Source organism: Saccopteryx bilineata, chromosome 2, assembly GCF_036850765.1.
Source record: "Saccopteryx bilineata isolate mSacBil1 chromosome 2, mSacBil1_pri_phased_curated, whole genome shotgun sequence".
NCBI lineage: Eukaryota > Metazoa > Chordata > Mammalia > Chiroptera > Emballonuridae > Saccopteryx > Saccopteryx bilineata.
Genome location: NC_089491.1, coordinates 232,389,381 through 232,411,489, shown reverse-complemented (window position 1 = coordinate 232,411,489; position 22,109 = coordinate 232,389,381). Strand labels below are relative to the sequence as shown.

The window sequence follows — 22,109 nt, the reverse complement described above, 5'->3', positions numbered from 1 at the left end:
TATGAATAAAACAGCAATAAGTACATATCTACCAACAATTGATGGATATGGTAAAACAAAGAAAAAAAACTTATAGATACAGATAACAGTGTGGAGACTGCAGGAGACAAAGGGGGAGGGGGAGGGAGTAGAGCGGAAATAGATGGTGGTAGAGGGAGACTTCACTTGGGTGGTGAACACACAATACAATATTCAGGTGATGTAGAACTGTGCACATGAAACTTACATAATTTTATTAACATTGGTTAATAAAATTCAGTAAAACATTAAAAAAAATTGAATCTAAAAAACAAAATGAACAAATCAGCAGAACAGAAACAGACCTACAGATACAGAGAACATTTGGACAGTTGCCAGATGGGAGGGAAGTTGGGGTCTGGGTGAAAAAGGTGAAGGAATTAGAAAGTACAGATTAGTAATAGCAGAATAATTATGGGGATGTAAGGTACAGCACAGAAAATATAGTTAATAATATCCTCATAACTACGTATGGTGTCAGATGGGTACACGATTTATTGGGATGATCACTTAGTAAGTCATATAATCTCTAATTGGTGGGGTACAGACCTGAAACTAATATAACATTGAAGGTCAACTATTATTGAAAACTGAAAATAATTTTAAAAAAGAGCTGAGCAGATAAAGCATTTCATTCACATTTTGAAATGTTGTTGAGCACCTACATACAGCATATGTAGTTTTTAAGTAAGATGTTGGGGATAAAAAATGAAAATAAGACAGAGGTACTTTCCTCAAGGAGTTCATGAACTAACAGCAGCAGCAGAGGTAATGATGCAACTAATAAAAAAAGAGAAAGGGGAGCTTATATAGATGCTAAGATTTTTAGAAATAGATGTAAAAGTACGTGACTTTATTTATAGATAGTATTCAAAAGTGAGCTCAGGGAAATCAAAGAGAAGAGGTAAGAAAAACCTTGATATTTTTGGCTCTGTTGCGGTCTTAGGAAGACAATGGTAGCCTTTTTAAGCAATTGAGGCTGTTCCATTCTTCAGTATTCCTTATTGGTGACAAGCGTCATGGCTGGACGAGTGCTGGTTTTCCAGTTGCTTTGATATGTTGTGCTCATCGTATCTCTAAAGAGTGGCATTTCCAAAAGAAACTTCTGGGGAGAGTTCCCATATTTCAAGCCAGTAAACCCTCAAGTACTTTGTTTTTCTTTTTAGTTTTCAAGGAATATATTAAAGCAATGCAAGTAGAAAATAATATTAATATCAAGCTAAGCCTTAACCCATATTGAGCATCCTTATGACCTAGAGATCCAGTTGGAGCACCAGATGCTGTGAGGTCTCATCTAACCTGGGTCAGCCTGGATTAAACAGCCCAGAACACAAGTAGACCCCAATGTGTCCTAGGTCCCCTTTTCTCTAAGACTTTTTTCTATTCCTGGTTATAAGAGTTCACATGCCCACTAAAAGGAATATGATGACCTTAAACAATTAATTTCAATTTTTTTATAACATGGGAATCATGGTACCTGTTTTATATGATTATAATGGGAAATTAATTAGATACTAAATAAAATGTGTTTTGGCACTGAGTATGTACACAATTTATGGTGGTTCCAGTATTTGACCTAAGTAGATATTTAGTAAATATTTGTATTCATTTTTTTAAGCAGTCACCTAAACTTTCCAACTTAGAGTTCATTTTTTTTTCTTTCCCTAGTACTTGAGTAGTCCTCGATCACAGCATTTATCACTTTCTTTTTATTGCAATAATTTATGTAAGTGTCTAGATCTTTCAAACTCTGACAAAGTGCATATGTGTCATCTTTATCTGATTAAATAATAGGTCCTGGTAATATGCTTTAGATGTGCTCTAGAGGTACCAAAAGTTCAACAAACACTTGAAAAATTCAATCTGTAATGAAGCTTTCTTATTTTTATATTTGTTATTTAGTCTTTTGAGTTAAAGATAACATTTGATGACACCTGACACAAGGCATCAACAAGTACTTTTGCAGTGCTTGCTGTATCTTAATTATAAAACAAGTAAACAAGATAACCCTTCATCTCAAGAACGTCTCAGGAGGGTAGGGGCAGGGGAGTCACACGCAAGTGAAATGAGAAGTAAAATGATGTAAGTTGCTACTAAAATTTTGAAGGACTAATCTGCTTTAGGCATTCAATTTTTAATACTTATAAGAACTCTTCCAGGTAGGTAATATTAACCACATTTTTCACAAAAATGAAGTTTAATGAGGTTGGAGAACATGCTTGCCTCACACGGATCAGTTAGAGAGCCAATATGTTGATGCAGGTATTTCTCCTTCAGTGCCTCCGCAGTGCCTCTGCTACCATCCACTGACTCTGGGTTTTGGAAGCATATAGAAGGGAAAGATTTATTCTGATTGTCCTTGGACAGCAGACAGCATTTAAGAGCAGAAAGATGGGAAGGGGGAGCCATGCTGAGGAAGCTTCGTGAGCAGAGAGAGAAGGAAGAAAAAGGCAGCAGGAAGCACCTTTTAACGGTGTTTTAATTTGTTTTCAATTTCAACCCACACTCTAGGCAAATCCTTAAGATGCTCAGGGCCTTCCTAACAATTATACTTAAGAAAAAGGACAAGATATCCTACAGGATTATTAGGAAAGGACCCTAAAGCAGGGACAAAAGATTCCTGAACAATTCATACCCCGAACACACGGCTCCCTTTGCTTCTACAGAAGAATAAAACACATGTCTGTTGTCTCAGATTGCTCCTAGAAAGCAAAGATCGGGTCCACACAATCCTCATCTCCAACAGACTCACGTGCAAAGTAGATCTTAACAGATATTTATTGAATAAAATATCAAACCCCCAAAATACTGTATTTCCCCATGACTCACCATTTTTAGAAAAATTTGGGGTCTAAAAACTGAGTGCTTCTATACAGTGGTTGTATATATATATATATTTTTTTTTTACTTGTATTTCCCACTTAAGGAGTTGTATGAATTTTATGATGAATAAAACTTGAGTTCAAGAACTTTATGTAATGCATTTTTCAAATTTCAGGCCCCAAAATTAAGGTGCGTCTTATACATGAGAACGTCTTATATCAATATATGGGAAAATATGGTAGTTCTCTCTCTCTCTCCCTATCTCTCTCTCTCTCTCTCTCTCCTGTGTTTAAAGGCCTTGTGTCTCTGTCTGACAAAAATACTAGAGGAAAAGTTAGCATTTTGGATGCCTTCATGTCACAAAAGTTTGACCTTGGTCTGTGTTACTTTTCTGTTTATAGTACTGAATTAATAGGTGGGACATAACATGACATCTTTAACAACCAACTGGGTGCTGTAGAGAGAAACAATGTGACAGTACATTACCACTTGTGGTCTGTGGTTCTGGGGGATGTGATAGATGCATATAAAATACATATTTGTCTACTAAGAAAGTCAACCTGAAGAGACATGATTCACGGTTCCGTAAAAGTAAAGATTTGGCTGTTCAAGGCAAAGTTGTGCAAAGCAAACATATCTTCCTGAATTCTAGAAATATACATAGAAGAAAACAAATGAACAAACAATGAAGAACCCCTAATGTTTTGCATCATTTTTTGTGTATCATAAAACTTCTCTTTGTCCTTCTCTACATCTAAGTTCTACCTATTTCTACCATATTCCAGTCATGCCCTTGTGGTCATGCTTAAGACACAACTGTGAATTATCTTATAGGAATTTTATGGAATTATTAATTGAGTTCTGAGAAGGTGATTCTGCCCTAGTATGTGGTAAAAAAAATAATATAAAGAGTCTGTATCTCTTTAAAAAACAAATAATTTAGGCCTTGGCTGGTTAGCTCAGTGGTAGAGCATCGGCCCAGCCTGTGGAAGTTCCGGGTTCGATTCACCCATCTACTTCTCCACCCTTCCCCCTCTCCTTCCTCTCTATCTCTCTTTCCCTCCTGCAGCCAAGGCTCCATTGGAGCAAAGTTGGCCCGGGCGCTAAGGATGGCTCTGTGGCCTCTGCCTCAGGCACTAGAATGGATCCAGTTGCAACAAAGCAATGCCCCAGATGGGCAGAGCATCACCCCTTAGTGGGCATGCTGGGTGGATCCGGGTTGGTTACATGCAGGAGTCTGTCTCTCTGACTCCCTGCTTCTCACTCCAGAAAAAAAAAAAAGAAAAAGAAAGTAATTTTGCAAAGAAAATCTTCATCCTGTAATTTTTCAGAAAATAGTTTTTGAATAATTGATTGCCAGAGTTTCTTGTCAGTAAATCAACACACAGCAAAAATAAAGGATTTCCTGCTGCTGTAGTCACCCTCCTGATTAAGACACAGGCAACCAAGGCCTTTTACACTTGGTGGTCAATGAGTGTTGTCTTAGATCCTTTAACTTCTTAAAGTCCAGTGTCTACTGGTTCTGATTTGGACTCTGCCTTAGATTTTGGACATTGGCAGTGGGGGACACTATTGTTAGAAATTAAATAACTATGGAGGTCTGAGCTGACGTCTATAAAGAAGATTTAGGATAGCAGAAGACAGGCAGGGCTTTGAGGATTCGGGTACGGGATCAGATTTGCCACTACAGGCATTATCTACTCCATGTCAAGACAAGTCGCATCCTGTTTTCTGTACCAACTGTGGCTGCTCACTAGCATGGAGGGGTGGGAGGCTGCATGGATGCCTGGGTTCCATCTCGGAGGAGAGGTTGTTCTTTAGAAAAGTCACCAGCATGGCTGTTCTCCGTACATTTCGCATTGATTCACACACTTCCTAATCTCCTTCAGGCTTTATTTAATGCATTAGAATAGCAGTGCTAGAGTTTTTATTCACAATTTGAAACTTTAAGAGGCAATATATATAGTTTTTAAAAAAGACTGTGTCCCCAGGGCCCTGCACAGAATGTGACCCATTTGCACAATTAGCTGAACTTGCCCATGGGCCAGGGAAAGTGCTTAATGAATCAACCCTTTCATTAACTGAAGTCTAAAGCGGGAATAACCACACCAATTTACACTGGGTCCCATAGGCAGCTGGAATTTTTATTTAAAATCATCCCTTTAAAATGTACTTTATTATATACATAATTCATGAAGGCATTTGCATTGAAATAAATTCACACACACTGATGAAGACAGGAAAATTAATAGCCTTCCCTTCCCACTTTCCACTGCACTCACTTGTACTTAAATCCCTCATGATGAGAAGTAAATACCATTTTTCCCGGAACGTTTTCTATACATTTTCATATGTATGTATGACTATTTAGAAAATTGTAATTTTTTTAGGTATTTCCCCTCCTTCCTTCTTCTTCACATATTAAGTGTGTTACCTACACTCTTCTGACCCAGTTTCTGTTTTCTATCCACACTATATCGAAGCTCATCCCACGTCAACATGCATGGACTTCACAAATGCTCATCACTGGGCTGTTATTGAAGAGCTATCTGGCTGTCTTATATGTTATATTGTTTATTCTTTTCCTTTTAGAGCATGAGTTTGGAAAAATATGTTTCTTCTTTCACGTATATTTTTATCATGGGTCTTTTTTGTTACCCCCTCCATGGTTGGATTTGATTGATCTACCTTCCATCCTGATTTTAGTGAAGGTTCTGGGCTAGAGTTGCTGGGTCATTTTTGCCATGGGGCAGGTCATGATCTATGTAGGACATTTAGGAGTAAAAATGTACACAAATGTCCCCTGGCTGTTCTGTCTCCATTCTTGGCATCAAACATTCTGGTCTGAGTTGTCATTTTCTTACACATGATGAAAAAATCATCTTCTTCCCCAGGTGTTTCTCTGAGTCTCTTACATAGTTTTTTATTGGTACCCCATCTCTTTCTCTCAGCAGCGATGTCCCAGTGGCTGGCTTTGAGGGAATTAGTGTCACATCGTAGTTATCCATCTGTCATCTTCCTGTGTGAATCCCACTACTGACGCTTAAAGTCACCATTGAGTGAAAATCCTTAAACATGCATTTTGTTAAACATGCTCACATCTTCCCCGACAATAATATTAGTAGCTAACACTCACTACATGGCTACTTTGTGCTTGGTACATTTGTGAGCTCTTTAAAATGTGTGTATTGACTCATTGGGCCCTCTCCACGACTTAATGAGGTAAATATTATTACAACCTCTATTTTATAGATGAGAAAAACTGATCATGGAGAGGCTAAAATAAACAAAATAGTTGTCCAAGGCTGTGTGGCAAGAGGGCTAACTGGAGCCCAGACAGTTCAGTCCCAGAGACGTCAGCTAATTACCACTCCACGCTGTACCCAAACATGAACCATGACTCAGAGGGTCTGCGTAGTCTACATTTTGACAGCTCATGTCAAATTGCCTTTAAGATGGCTCTCTATGCATTTAGCTCCCAGCCAAACCTAACAACAGTAGCACTTTTAGCCTTCTATTTTTATCTATGTAAAACAAACAAACAAACATACAAAAAAACCCCTCAAGATTTAAAATTTGTGTTTCGGCTGGCAAACCTTTTGCTACACAGAAATATTGAATTCTTTAGCAATAGTCTGAATTGTTGAATGTTGGACTTGGAAGAGAACATAGAAATGGACTCTAGTCTCTTACTTTATGAACGAGAAATCTGAGAGTCTAAGGATTTCTACGACGTCCACAAATTCCCACAGAGTGTTGGTGACGAGGTTGGGGGGAGCTCAGTCAGATATCCAGTCTTTTTTTTATGCTATTTCTTCTGAATGGGGCTGCCCCTATTACAACCGCCTTTATGACCAACACTCACTCATTGGAGTCCATGTTGGTCACCGCACAGCTGTAGCAACACGAGGCTCTGGGCTTCTGTAAACCACAAAGACACCAGGATAGCACCAGATGCTAGGACAAGAGTACTGTTCTCTAAGCTGTGGTGCTATTTCTTGAGGAATAAAATAGTAGAAATTAGAAAATAAAGGAAAACCTTGCACAGAATTAGCCACATGTGTCCAGCTGTCTAGCAAATAAATATGGTTGAGCATCTGCTTGTGCTGTAGGTGCCATGGTTACAAGTGCAGCCATGGGTCTCTACAGCATCAGTGAGAGAGAAGAGCCACAGACCGTGGATTTGGAATGGAGCTTAGAACGCATTCAGGGTGAGGCATGTAACTCCATGTGACAGATGAGTGACTGAGGTCTAGATGTGTCAAATGTCTTGTCAAAAGTAATACTGCTAGTGAGTATGAAACCAGAATTTGAATTTAAGCCTTCTAGGTATAGATTTCTATCTAACAAGAAAGGAATCCCCTCAACTCACTCAACAAGTGTTTTTCTAAGGTACTAGTCATTGCCAAGCATTGACATAAGCATTGCAGATTTGATGACACTTAAGGCCCCCCATCCCCCGCCCCAAATCATTTAGTTTTTGTCCCTGTGTCCGCAAAAGTTACTGTCAGATGGGGTAAGGGGACGTGGAGAATGACCACCCTCAGCCCTTGGTGTCTCCTTCCATGAGGCAGGAGACCCATGGGGGTGAAGCTCCTGGCCCCTCTGCCTGTGGACATGATGCTACCAGTGCCCACTGGCCCCAGGCCCCTTCATCCAGTTTCTGAGTGGAAGAAGCTCACCTCCCTTTCCTCCAGAGACACAGCACTGCCTCTCCTCAGAGGTCTGGTTCCAGCTTCATAGGGTACTCGAAGTCCCACTAGGGAACCAGCATCCCTTGTCAGAGTTCTGTCCCACTTACCTACAGCTCCTGTGTTCTAGCAACCCAGCTTCCTCTCTCTGTCCCCCAGTCCTGAGGCTGCTCCCTGCCTACAGACCCATCAGCTTTGCACTCCCCTTTGCTTTCTCAGGGCTCCAACACCCGTTCAGCCATTTCTCTGTATTAAACTGTCTTGTGTCTGCTTTCCTGCATGTGCCCTGAGCAGTCACCCAATACTAGTCATACCTTATACAATACATCCCAGAAAACAACAATAACAACAAAACTCCCCAAAAGACCATCTCCAACAGTGCTGGGTCCATAGTTGGTAGATGACAATATATTCAATAAATACTCAAGTGTGATCTGGACCACGGCAAGTGTTGTTCCCTCATTAAAGCTGTTAATCATGTGAACAGAGTGTTCTCAGCACCCCTTCCAGGAGGGAAACTCATAGAAAACAACTTAGCGAGCACACTCACCGTATAATGCCTGTATCTGCAATCAGAAAAGGGTCAACAGCAGGGATCTTGGCAATAGGACCTGGTTGCTGAGAAATGAGCATAAAGCAGTCGTGCACTATTAAAAATTGCATCTCAGATACATTATTTTATAGCTAATGTTGTCTCCAGGCAAGAATAAATCTATAGGGAGAGGGATTAAAAGAACCCACTCGTCCTTGCTCTGCTTTGAAATATCATTGCTTGGAGTGATTTAGCAACCCAGACTCACACATCCACTTTGGAAACAAAGTAAAAATTCTTCACTCTGTGAACGGACAAAATATTGTATGATTGGAAGGTGATATCTCCCCAGGGTCCTCCCATCTGTCCCCCCCCCCAAAGTCTGCCTTGTCCTCTGGGGCAGGGTTCCAATGACATTTCATCTCCTGCATTCCTCAAGTTTCTAAGTGTGATGATTGATTGCCTTGATCAGCATGCCTGCCTTGACTTTGTGCTTTACTTTCATTTTATGCTTTTAAAAGCGAACAGATACTATCTTTGGGTCCTTGCATTGAGGGGGGCTTGTATGAGTTAGTAATGCTTTTCACCAGCCAACTGTTTGAAAGACATTCAGATCCCGGGCCAACTGCACTCCCGTCCCATCGGTTGCTTACAAAAATATGTCAGACTTTTTATTATTATTATTATTTTACTCTTGTAAAAGGTTAACAAGTTGTAGAGAATAAATGGTTAGCATCAGTGTGTACCTGATTATTACCGGATGACAACATGAGTGTCTGGAATTGTGAAACGCGACCTGGCAGGGGCCGGTGACCGGGCTGTCTGGTTTTACGAGGGCAGGGCGCTTCCTGGGGTGTGACTGTTTTACGAGAGGGGTGCGGTCTCTGGGTTGGAATGACTGCCTTCTGTGGCTCCTTCTCAGAAAAGGAGCGAATGGTGGGGGCACTTGGGTCTGGTAGGGCCCTTCCTCAGTTTCCTTCCCTTCCCACATAAACCAGCAGGACCTGGAGCACAGGGTCTGAAGGAAATGTGTACATTGGGTGGGAGAGGGAAGCATCCGTGGGTAACTCTTGGCAAGTTAATAATTAGGACATACCGGAACGGAAAGGCAGCTCTCACAAGTTAATGGTTTATGTACCACATTGTAATTAAAATACGCCTGCATCATTAAAGCACCTGGCCAGGCTGGGCTGGCTCCAATTAGCCCTTTGGGAAGGGAACATACGGGAGGAAGCCTAGTCAGACACCTCAAAGGTTTAACAAAGGTTAGGCAGTCAGCCACTCAGAGCCACAGGCTCCCCATCCAGGACTCAACCACCTGCGGAAGGAAAGTATTTGTGGGGGGAAAATTGTTGCATTGTCACCGACCCTTACTGTGTAATTAGGTCTATGATGGTTGCATCTGTACCAAAAATGTACAGGCTCTTTTTCATATTATTTCCTAAACTCACCGGATAACAATGAAGTACATTTACATTGTATCAGGTATTACAAACAATCTAGAGATGATTTGAAGTCTATGGGAGGATGTGCATGGGTGGTGTGCAAATGCCACACCATTTCATGGAGGGGACTTGGGCACCTGTAGGTATCGTTACAATTGTTCACGGACTTGTGTCTGGAAGGACTGAGTCAACACATCTTAATTGGTGTCAGGGCTTCTTAAATTCAACTTTCTTACTTTCTGGGGAAGGATGCAGAGGCCCAGAGAGGAATGAGTTTTTATCTTAGTACCACAACAATTTAGTGGCAGAATCAGAACTGAAGAACTTCAAGTCCACTTCCCTTGTGTGACTATGGCCCTGTCCCGAGTCCTCCACCTGGCTTTGCTGTAGTGAGAGGCCACACTACACCCATGTCCCACAAATGGGCGTTGCCCAGGCAACCCCTCAAATGACCTTTCATTTTTATACAGAGGAGTTGGACTGTTCAATTTAAACAATTCATTTTTTTTAAAGACACGTATAAATGACTTTACTGGAATTGCTTTTAATTTTTTTTTTTTGGCATTCAATATTTTGAATTAATTTCAGGTGCACAGCACAGTGGTTAGATAATTATATACTTTACCAAGAGTCCCCTGATATTTCCAGTTCCCACCTGGCACCATATGCAGTTATTACAATATCATTGACTCTGTTCCCTGTGCTGTGCTTTACGTCCCCATGACTGTTCTGTAACCACCAATCTGTACTTCTCAGTCCCTTCAGCTTTTCACCCAGCCCCCCAACCCCCTCCCACCTGGCAACTATCAGTTTGTTCTCTGTGTCTATGAGTCTGTCTTACTTTTGCTTGTTCACTTAAAATATTCTTTAAATTCCACATATAAGTGGAGTCATATGCTATTTGTTTTTCTCTCTCTGACTTACGTCACTTAGCATAATACCGTCTAAGTCCATCCATGTTGTTAGGAGTGGTAAGATTTTGTTCTATTTTTATGGCCAAGTGATATTTCATTGTATGCAGGTACCACAGCTTCTTTAACCATTTGTCTACTGATGGGCACCTGGGCTGCTTCCATAGCTTGGCAATTGTAAATAATGCTGCAATGAACATAGGGGTGCATGTGTCTTTTCAAATTAATGTTTTGTTTTGTTTTTCAGACGTATTACACCCTGAAATGGAATTGCTGGGTCGTAAGTTTTGGTTTCATGTTCCCTTGCACGGTGGAAAGCAGATAAGAACCCATTGTGTTGAGACACTGACATTTTTTTTTTTTTTTATTTAATTTTTTTTTTTTTTTTCATTTTTCTGAAGTTGGAAACAGGGAGAGACAGTCAGACAGACTCCCGCATGCACCCGACCGGGATCCACCCGGCACGCCCACCATGGGGCGACGCTCTGCCCACCAGGGGGCGATGCTCTGCCCATCCTGGGGGTCGCCATATTGCGACCAGAGCCACTCTAGCGCCTGGGGCAGAGGCCACAGAGCCATCCCCAGCGCCCGGGCCATCTTTGCTCCAATGGAGCCTTGGCTGCGGGAGGGGAAGAGAGAGACAGAGAGGAAAGCGTGGCGGAGGGGTGGAGAGGCAAATGGGTGCTTCTCCTGTGTGCCCTGGCCGGGAATCGAACCCGGGTCCTCCGCACGCTAGGCCGACGCTCTACCACTGAGCCAACCGGCCAGGGCCGAGACACTGACATTTTAAAACAAATATACTACCCTAAAAACCTCATTTACCAAACCTCCGGGAGTGTGGAAACCCTCTGCCTTTAGCAGCTTATTTTAAAATCAGTTGCATCACATTTCTAAAGTTTCTTGCAAGGAAATAGTGGCAAATGTCTGCACATTTTCCTGGATAGAATAAAATTATAAAACTCGTAGACAGCTGTTGCTGGCATGGAGTGCTGCTTTGTAACCACTGGACACAATTAATCTTTGGGGCTTGAGATTCCGGAGTTGGAATCTGTTTCTGTGGATGATTGGCATGGGCGGGGATTGCCCTAGAGTCAGCAGGATGGATGTGAGTTTTGTGTTCAGATGGGAGAAGAAGGACGTGGGATGGTTTAACTGTCATCACTTAATGTCCTTGTTTCAGTGTGTGCTTCCTTGAGGAGGGGGGAGAATTCCTCCAGGAATTGTGCACGTGAGTTTGTCTTCTTGCTCAGCGTTTGGGTCACCTGTGCATTCAGGTTCATTAGAAGGTTTTAGATGAATGTGTTTATGCTTCTTCTGAAGTGAGTAGAGTCGCTGCTTTGAAAGTCACAATTATTTTGGTCGAACAGAGCTGTCCATCGCACCAGGTCCAGGGGACACTGTGCTCTTACGTCACGTCTCTATTAATATTTTATAACCACATCATACCGTACCTGAAAGCAATGGGAACTGTAAATTGTCTGTGCCTCAGTCTGGGTTGTATTCTGATGTTTAAAATCTCCATTGCCTATATTTTGAAGAAACAAGAAGAAAAGGAAAATGTGTTCTAGCCAAGTTCCCTCTTCTTTGTCAACAGTTTTCTAAGCTAAGGGGGAAATATACTCTCAATGATCAGTATGCCCATGTTAAACAAATAATTAAAATACAAGAAGTGGTAAATATGTATTTTCAAAACAAGTACAGCTATGACTTCCAGATACATAGTCAAGTTAAAAAAGGGACAACGTATGTGTATGTCTGAAGACACAGCTGAACACACATACTTGTTCACTGTTATTCAAAAGTTAGCATAGTTGTTGCTTTTTCTGGTTCCAGGATAATCTTCAAAGGCACTACTGGCTTTAGTAGGAACTCAAACTTGGCTTCAGAACCACAGTAATAAGTTTATAAAAGAGGAAATTCTGGGTGTCAGGTGTAGCAAAGAGTCAGGGCAAGATAACTTTCGTTGGTTCTGAGTTTGAGGTCCTCTCTGTCTGGGACGCCCAAGTTCATGATTCTCATGTGGGCACAGAAGGAGGGTTTTCTGGGAAAGAATCAAATGGCCTCTTCTCTCCCTGTCCACCCCTTTTTTTCTATTTGCACCTTTCTCCTTCTCTCTTCCCCTCCTTCCTCCAGCCGCCGCTCCTCGAACCCCCTCCCTCTGGCCCCACCAGCCCTTCTCTGATGGATGGTGGTGGGAACACATGCTGTGTGTCTCACACCAGGTCCTTCAAGCTCTGTTGACTCAAGTGACTGTATTTGTTTGAAAACATGTTTATTTCTATCAGAGACTATCAAATGTGTATGAGATCAGGGCAGATGTTCTCAGTTCTCTCCACAGGTTTCCACTTCTGTTTTGGATCCGATTTTTAGATTTTATTTTTCATAGGTATCACCCTGCTTGATTCCTGTCTTTCTCTGTGTGTGTCACAGAGTGTGAATTTGTGTGACTCTGACCTTCAGCATCATGTCCCAGCTGAGGGGGATATGAGGTAACACATGCCAGACAGTCACTCTTGGGGTCTTACCTTTGGTTTCCTCACTGAAGGCGTCAAAATGTAGGTGACAGCCTGATTTTACAGCACCAACACCGGGAGGTTTATAATAATTTTACTGGGTAAAGGTTCATACTCTCCCCAGACACTTCTTGTTTCATCATCTGATACTTTTACCTATAACATTGTCTTCAAAAAATATATAAGGGCAATGTCTGCATTCTAACAAGAAAGTGTTTTTCAATTTCACGATCGTTTTGCTTCCCAATATGTTAACCACGGGAAACCGTGATGCAATGGAACGTTGTCATCTAATTTCCTGTACATCATGAACATGGCTTGAAATAATTGCATCCTGGTGGTGGTTCATAGAAACATGTCCCAGGATGAGTTATTCCTTAGCGTGTAGATAGTCTCCCCTATGAGTGAAGTTGCATGACCTATTTTTAGAAAGTATGATGCCAGGGTGTGAGAGCCATTCCTTGTTGCTACATGGGACTTGCACACTGAAAAACTAAAGTTGCAGAATTTTTAGGCAGAGAACACATGTATTACCATTATCACTGGTAAAGGTCAAGGTGTACAAACAGCTCTGTTAAAACAAATGGCCATGTTAACACCGGACCCTAGAATTAGGATGATTTCCTCATGTCAGGGCATACAAGTCCAGGAGTAGGTTATCAGAATGGGGGGGGCAGCTGTGGGGCTGTTTGTACATAAACAGAGATCAAGCCTGGAGAGCAGATGCTCAGTTACTGTTCCCACATTGATCAGTCCCAAAGGATACTACGTCTCCCCAGAGTTCAGCAGTAGAAAATTAAAGAGCAATCAGAATGGGGGTTCAGGAGGAAATACACTCCTAACAAGAACTAGTGAAGAAAACACCACCCTGCTAATATCCTAGACCTGAGCAAAGGGGATATAGATTCTGGTTCTAGAATTGGGATTCTGGTTCTCGGTTGCACCATCCACAAACGAAGTCTGTGCCATCGGTGAGTTCGAGGGCTGTGCTTTTTTAGGTGATAAAAATTTCTGCCCTTTGTTGAGCACTCTTCCCAGGCACCTGTCAGGCGTTTTATGCATCACCTCGCTTATTCTCAGAAGCCCCCCACCTTATGAAGAAAGGCCCAGGGGATTCAGGGACTGCTCAGCTGCACAACGTGTGAGGAGCAGACTCAGGACTGACGCTCAGGTTCTTCTGCATGTCCGTCCACTGCACTTACGATGTGTGAACAAGGACATCCCACAAGACGAAGGATCCAAAAAGCACTCAGCACATCTCTTGGAGTTTGTCGACCATGAAATAGTCCTCAAGATGCATGTGGCACACTGTTCTCATAGAACAATGTAAAGAGCCCATGTGCTCCACCAAGAGAAAGGGCTCAGACAAGCCTGTCACGCGTCAGAAAGGGCCGAGGAGAGACACGGGCTGATAAGAAAGAGAACATTATGTGGTCGTGTCATTTTTAACCCTCCAGAGGAGAAACAGTTCATGGTAAAATGTAATTAATAATGACAATGATAATGACCTATATTATTATTGTTTCTTGAAAGAAAAAATTTGGGACTTAACGTCTTTCATCTTTCTGTCTTGAGACACATAATTCTGGATTGAGCATTGTTGTTCTTTAGACAAGAAAACCTTAACCCTGATCTTTTAGATAACACAATCCAAGTATAAATCTGGATGTCATATATATGTTTTTTAATTGAGAGAGTTGCATTGTATTTTAAATAATATTTTGTTTAAACATGTGAGACCCTGTAAGAATACCAGTCAACAATGGTTTCATCTGAGTGTTGGAGCCGGTAAAGCACAGAAAACAGGGCCCAGATCTCAGTGTCCCTTCTCTTTTGCTCTGTCTGTGACCCAACTGACCACACCGCTCCTGAGCTACTGGGTCCCAACCGGAAATTGCAATAAAATAACAGATAAAAATATAAAACACAATGGACATCGTGAGCCATTGGAGAAATAATTTTCTTAGCTCAGGGGCAACATGCATGCACCCCTGACTCACCTGTGGAGTGATCCAAGGAGCAGCACTGCTGGTTATGGAGCATGTACAATGACATTGGTTGTGATGTAATGTCTCATGATAGTGAAAGTGACAATAGGGTTCATTGAACTGCCAGACTTGGCTGCTACTCATCAGGGGCCTCCTGGTAAGTAAAACTTATTTTCCTTAAGTGAATCATGTCTCACATAAATTGTACTTTGAGAACTTTGATGGATATGTCATGGAGCACTTGAAGAAAAAGGCACAATTAAAAAATTTAATAAAGCCCTGACTGGTTGGCTCAGTGGTAGAGTGGCAGCCTGGTGTGTGGAAGTTCTGGGTTCAATTCCCGGTCAGGACACTTAAGAGAAGTGACCATCTGCTTCTTCACCCATACCTCTCCCCCTTCTTTTTCCTTCTCTCTCTCTCTCTCTTGCTCTCTCACTCTCTCTCTCTCTCTCCTCCTGCAGCCATGGCTCAGTTGGAGCAAGTTGGTCCTGGGCACTGAGGATGGCTCCATGGCCTTCGTCTCAGGCACTAAGAAGAGCTCGGTTGCTGAGCAATGGAGCAGTGACTCTAGATGGGTAGAGCATCACCCTTTAGAGGGCTTTCTGGGTGGATCCCGGTTGGGGTGCATGCAGTAGTCTGTCTCTGCCTCCTCTCCTCTAACTGAATAAAAAAAATTTTAAAAGTTAGTAAAATCATTAAAAAAAACTTAATGGGACAAAAATTTAAAAGTCTATTAATATTTACCTTAGATTAGATACCAGGTAGATTTATTTCTTATTCATCATAAAATGAAAGGAAGTTTCAAAAAGATATTGACTAATAATCCACCTTCAAGACAGAGACACAGACGTGAGAATATGCTGTTATATTCAGACCCTGGACTACATGCTAACTGTTTCACTTTGTCAGCTATTTAAAACTTTATTAAGTAAATTGTTAGTCATTTAAACATAAATTTTTAGGCATTTGAATTGAAACAGAGACTTTAATTCATTAAATGTATAGTGTGTTAAGTAATGCCAGGGTGGGGTTTGTTTGATTTATTTGGGTGGTAGACATATACACAAATTCGTTGCATTCCTTTCTAAACTGTGCATGAAAAAGAAGAAAGATCAGTGGGAAAACAACTTAAATGTTTATATTTGGGTTTGTAAAATTTCTACAGATGTAGAAAGTAATATTTTAAACTGTAACTATTTTTTTTTTAATTGATGGTCTTCTTTTAGTGGGGAGGCAGAAAGTGCTGGTGAGCTGTGCCGTGAAATGTTCTGGAAAGGAAGTGGCTCATTCATGCATCTTTAAGTGCAGATTTCAAAAGGCCTTGGCTGGGTTCTACCAATTAGCTGCCGTTAGTGCTTTGGACACAGTGTGCTAATTAGTGAGCATATTTGTGCCTATTGGAATCCAATAGGACAGGCGTATATGAATCTCCACACTCTGTGGCTTTCAGATGGCCATGTGCTGTGGAGGTCTGATGCTTGTCTCACTTTGCAAGTCCCCGTTTTTATTTATGGTAGCCTAGAGGGCGTTGTTGATTACAGACTCTAAGAAGTCACAGGGTGGGACCAACTTTATTTTTCAATACTTCTATTTTGCTTCACTTTAAATGTTTTAATTATTTAGAGAATCAAAGCAGAAAATGATTTTGAGAATTATCAACTACCATTTCTAAAACTCTTCCATACACTAACACAACTTAAGTTGTGTGTTTCTAGAGTTCTCTATCTTATCTATCTATCTATCATCTATCTATCTATCTATCTATCTATCTATCTATCTATCTATCTATCTATCTATCTATCTATTATCATCATCATCTATCTACCTATCCATCCATCCATTCATATATATATGAATGGGAGACTTTAAAATGTGAAATTACATTTGTGGAACACTGAGGTCACTGGTTCAAAACCCTGTGCTTTTCTGGTCAAGGCACATATGGGAGTTGATGCTTCCTGCTCCTCTCCCCTTCTTTTTTACTCTCTCCCTTCTTTCTAAAAATGAATAAATAAAATCTAAAATGTACTATAAAAAAAGAAAAGAGATTAGTCATATAATATGCGCAGTTTGAATTTTAACATATAGAGGAACCGTCAAGTTCTATGATTATCTACAGTGTATAACATAAATATCTTCCATTTGTAATTACTATCTACTTCTTGCTTGAACATTTTTCAATGTTTATTACCTACATGTATTTGCTTTATTTGTAATTGCTACTATTCTTTATTTTCTATTGAAGCGTTTGTTCTTTTAATTTGTGAGAGCTTTTAAATATTTTATGACGTGTGTTCTCTCTTGGTCCTACTTTATGTCATTTTTTGGTTTGCCTGTTTGATTTTTCTAATGAGTAGACTATCTATTCAGCTTTAGGTTTACAGAACACTTGAGTGGAAAGTACAGAGTCCTCACACGCCCCTCCGCCCCCCACATGCACACGCCTTCTAGTTTCATTTCAGTCCTTGTGATATTTTCTCCATTCAGGAGCTTTTGATGGAGCTGTAGCCTGGTCTGCACATCTTTTATTTTATACCCTATTGCTTATTTGTTTGTATTGAAGAAAGTCTTCCCTATCAAAGCTGTTATAATCTTAGGTCTGTGTTTGCTTTTATTTCTTTAATGCTCATCTTATATTTGCTGTCCATAGGTCAAATTAAACTATACCTTTTTTTCCAAATTTGTTTATTACCCCCACCCCCCTCCTTCCCTGGCTGCTGCTCAGACACCAGTCACCTCCCCACTCAGGCGTTGCGGCAGTAACGTTTCTTCCACCAACTGTTCTCTCAGTTTTCCAGTTAAAGTCCTTCCTCTGATTCCTTTTATATTGGACTTAAAATATATACTTGAAGACAGTATTATGCTTGTTTCAAGATTTCACTCCTCTGTATATTTCTTGAGAGCAACATCTACAAATCTTGATAACCCCAGAGAGTCCCATTCAATGCCTCAAAGAACAAGTTCTCTACTAAGGTTTATAAAGAGAAAGAACATGTATGTTGAGTTTGGACCATTTGAATACTCCACTGGGCTGCACAGTGATGATTTTCAAACCCTTGATCACCTGCCCTATGTTGAAAGGAACTAACTGGTCCTATGTGGTCGATGGGTTGGCGACAGTTTCTTCTCAGCACAAGCAGGATGCTATTAACAAATAGAATTCTCTCATAATTAAATGAACTCATGAAGGAGTGCCTTGATTTTACTCAGGAATGTTCAAGGAGGACCAATGTGTGACGATTTCCTTCCCTACGCCTTTCCTGTACACAGTAGACCTACTGAGTAAATAACTAGAGTGGGGGTCCATTTGTGTGCTTTCTAGGTATTTTCATTTTAGTTACAGACTATCAACATTAATCATCCTTCTCCATCTTACCAACCTCCAGCCACACCCTCTCTCAGGACCCTTTTATTGGACTTTAAACACGAAGTGCTTTTTATTTATAAAAATTTTTAGGATAGATATTACTTTTACCACTGAAATAAGTAATTTTATTCTCATTTATTTTTTTGAGAACTCGGTAGAGGTGAAATCACTTCTCAGAGGGTTTAATATTAAATCTATTTCAAAGACCAAACTTTATCTACAAAACCAATAAATAAACCTATTGTGCAAGGAAATAAACACACAATTAATTCTTTATATCCTTTTTATGAATGTGATTTATTTTATAGTAATTTCCCCAAGGTCTTCTATTTAAATATCAATCACAGCCACTCTAAGATAGATGTTACTTAATGTGTTAGGAATAGAAAAAAACAAATCAAAGTATTGGAAATTCATGTTCTACCTTCTTTATGGTTTGTGAGTGTGTGTGTGTGTGTGTGTGAGAGAGAGAGAGAGAGAGAGAGAGAGAGAGAGAGAGAGAGATGAGAAACATCAACTCATAGTTGCATTACTTTAGTTGTTCATTAATAGCTTTCTCACATGTGCCTTGATGAGGAGGCTCTAGCTGAGCCAGTGACCCTTTGCTCAAGTCAGCAACCTTGGGCTCAAACCAGCTACCTTGAGTTTAAGCCAGTGACTTTTTGGCTCAAGCCAGCAATCATGGGGTCATGTTTATGATCCCATGCTCAAGCCGGCAACCTCGGGGTTTTGAACCCGGGTCCTCAGCATCTCAGATTGGCACTCTATCCACTGCACCACCACCTGGTCAGACTCCCTTCTTTATGTTTTTAATTTAGAATATCAACTAAATGGCAGGAAGCTACTGCTTGGACAATAGCATTCATACTGGCCAGAATGCTGATAAAACGGTAGTGAATATGAAAAAAAAACATAATGAAAGTCATTATTTGCCAATAGAAATTGCTTTATTAACTGTGAATCAGGACCTTTTCCAGAGTCAGAAAGCAGTAATTCAGCAGGAGATGATTGATTATAGCAGCATCCTGAACAGATTATCACTAACCATGAAGCGTCGATGAGGGCATTTTCTCATTCTTCCCACAAATGACTTCCATTCCTCTGCTACTTTTGAGGATCTCCCTGAGACACTGAGAGCAGAAGCCAGGATTGCCATTCAGTCTCATAGCTTCCTTGGAGGAGAAGATGAGCAGGGGTCTGACTGTGAACTCCAGTTGGTATCGCTGTTGGGGCATCCCATAATCAGTCTGTGGGAAGATGAGATAAGTCAATCCAGTATGTGGACAAGGATGTCATCTCTTAGTCTTTTAGAAGGATGCCAGTCCGGCAGGTGACAGAATTTGATAGAAAGTAAAATGAGCTGAAAAAAACAAATGTGCCTGAGTCAGCAGTCAAACCATGGAGGCCCCACCCCATCAGGAAAGGCAGAGGAGAACTGCGTCGGCAGACAAGGGACAGGGACACCGAGGGATCTTCTCGGTGTGTCCATCACTGTCAGTCTCAGGTTAGCCTTCAGTGCAGAGGGCATTGGCAGAGCTGTAGACAACAGCAGGCAGGTCACTTGGGTGGTGGAGAATGTGTCCTGGAGTTCGGTGGGTGGTCAATGTGACAAGATTCTTAAGACACAGCAATCAGCAGTATTGAGGAGGCTGGCAACTTGATAAAATCTGCCATTTCTAGCAGCTGTGGTCTCGGTATGGTGCTAACCAGCCACTCAGAGGTCTGCCCCTGCTGCACAGGTACCTCAGAGGAGGGAAGGTACAGGGCACAGAGCTCAGAGACTGCAGGTTTCTGGAAACATAGCCCAGTGGCTGGCAGCTTGCGGGCCTGTACCCCGGGTATCGGTGATTTCTCACTAAATAGTTCTGAGATGAGCCACTGCTGGCAACATAGTAGGATGGGGAGAAACCCCCGGGAAGGAAGCTGAGATTTGGGTATCTTCTGTACCCCAAATTCCCCAGTTCATGGTGGCTTAAGGCTCGGGAAGTCTTGGATAAGCGGTGAGGTGGCCCCAGGCTTTGGGAGGCACGGCTGAAGGTCTGGCAGGATGCAAGTGCGCCTCGGTGAGGGGTGTGGGAGCAGGGTGGGTGGCCCTCGGTCTGAGTACATGACCTGGGGCGGGGTCTAGCGTTGGAATGCTCCATCACAGTGTCCACTTTCCCCGTGGTTGGAGAGCCACAGGGCTGGCAGCTGGTCCGGGGCAGGCAGCTGGTCCAGGGCTGGCCGCTGAGTGTGTCGCTGCAGAGACTCTGGCCATCCTCCAGGAGCCAGAGTGTTCCCTGGTAGCTGCTGGGCAAGCAGAGCCCAAAGGCAGGACTAATATCCCCGGGGCCGAAGGTAGCAGCAGTAGTCACCCGGCCAGCATCCCCCGGGGAGCCCAGGAGCCACATGGAACCCACATGCATCTCAGCTCAGCTCGGCACCTGCACTGCGGAGACATGAGTGGCGGCCTGGGGACTTCTTATACCTCCCCTGGGGACTGCCCGAAGCCTCTCTAGCTTCTCTTCCTTCTGACCCCCGGGGGACAAGTGTGTGGCTACATTTCATTAATGTGTGGTTTAGCTGCAGCCATCAGTGTCTCCACACTCCCATAAAACTAAGGGTGACCATTCATTCAAAATGTCTGTAACCACCACTTGGGCCATCCGCCACCACGCCTGGACTGCGGACCACAGCTTCGAGGATAGTGATGCTCATGGTCACAAGACGACCTCCCCTTTCCGTCCGTGGTTAAGAGAGTTACTGTGTCTGTGGACCCCAGTAGCCTGGTTGTTAAAAAGGTTAATGAGGAGTCACATAAAACAAGAGACCTGTGCTTTTCCACTTGTTCGACAACTGTGGAATCCTGGACTTGACCCTGTGTTACTTAGGAATAAACATAACAAAGATTGTAAAGGACTTATATAATGAAAACTATAAACCATTGTTAAGGGAAATTGAAAAAGATATAATGAGATGGAAGAATATACCTTGTTCTTGGCTAGGAAGAATAAATATAATCAAGATGGCTATATTACCCAAAGCAATATACAAATTTAATGCAATTCCCATCAAACTTCCAATGATGTTTTTTAAAGAAATAGAGCAAAAAATCATCAGATTTATATGGAACTATAAAAAACCCCGAATAGCCAAAACAATCCTAAAGAAAAAGAATGAAGCTGGGGGCATTACAATACCTGACTTCAAACTATATTATAGGGCCACGACAATCAAAACAGCATGGTATTGGCAGAAAAATAGACACTCAGACCAATGGAACAGAATAGAAAGTCCAGAAATAAAACCACATATATATAGTCAAATAATTTTTGATAAAGGGGCCAACAACACACAATGGAGAAAAGAAAGCCTCTTCAATAAATGGTGCTGGGAAAACTGGAAAGCCACATGCAAAAGAATGAAACTGGACTACAGTCTCTCCCCCTGTACAAAAATTAACTCAAAATGGATCAAAGATCTAAACATAAGACCTGAAACAATTAAGTACATAGAAGAAGACATAGGTACTCAACTCATGGACCTGGGTTTTAAAGAGCATTTTATGAATTTGACTCCACAGGCAAGAGAAGTGGAGGCAAAAATTAATGAATGGGACTACATCAGACTAAGAAGTTTTTGCTCAGCAAGAGAAACTGATAACAAAATAAACAGAAAGCTAACTAAATGGGAAATGATATTTTCAAACAACAGCTCAGATAAGGGCCTAATATCCAAAATATACAAAGAACTCATAAAACTCAACAACAAACAAACAAACAATCCCATAAAAAAATGGGAAGAGGATATGAACAGACACTTCTCCCAGGAAGAAATACAAA

General features: G+C 41.5%; 1 protein-coding gene across 1 annotated transcript; it reads right to left on the bottom strand.

Moving 5' to 3' along the window:
* Positions 1-19,964: 19,964 nt before the first annotated feature.
* On the bottom strand, positions 19,965-20,693 carry KRTAP24-1 (keratin associated protein 24-1). The gene has a single exon (XM_066254447.1). The coding sequence runs from the start codon at positions 20,691-20,693 to the stop codon at positions 19,965-19,967; it is 729 nt and encodes a 242-aa protein (XP_066110544.1).
* Between the last annotated feature and the right edge of the window lie 1,416 nt (positions 20,694-22,109).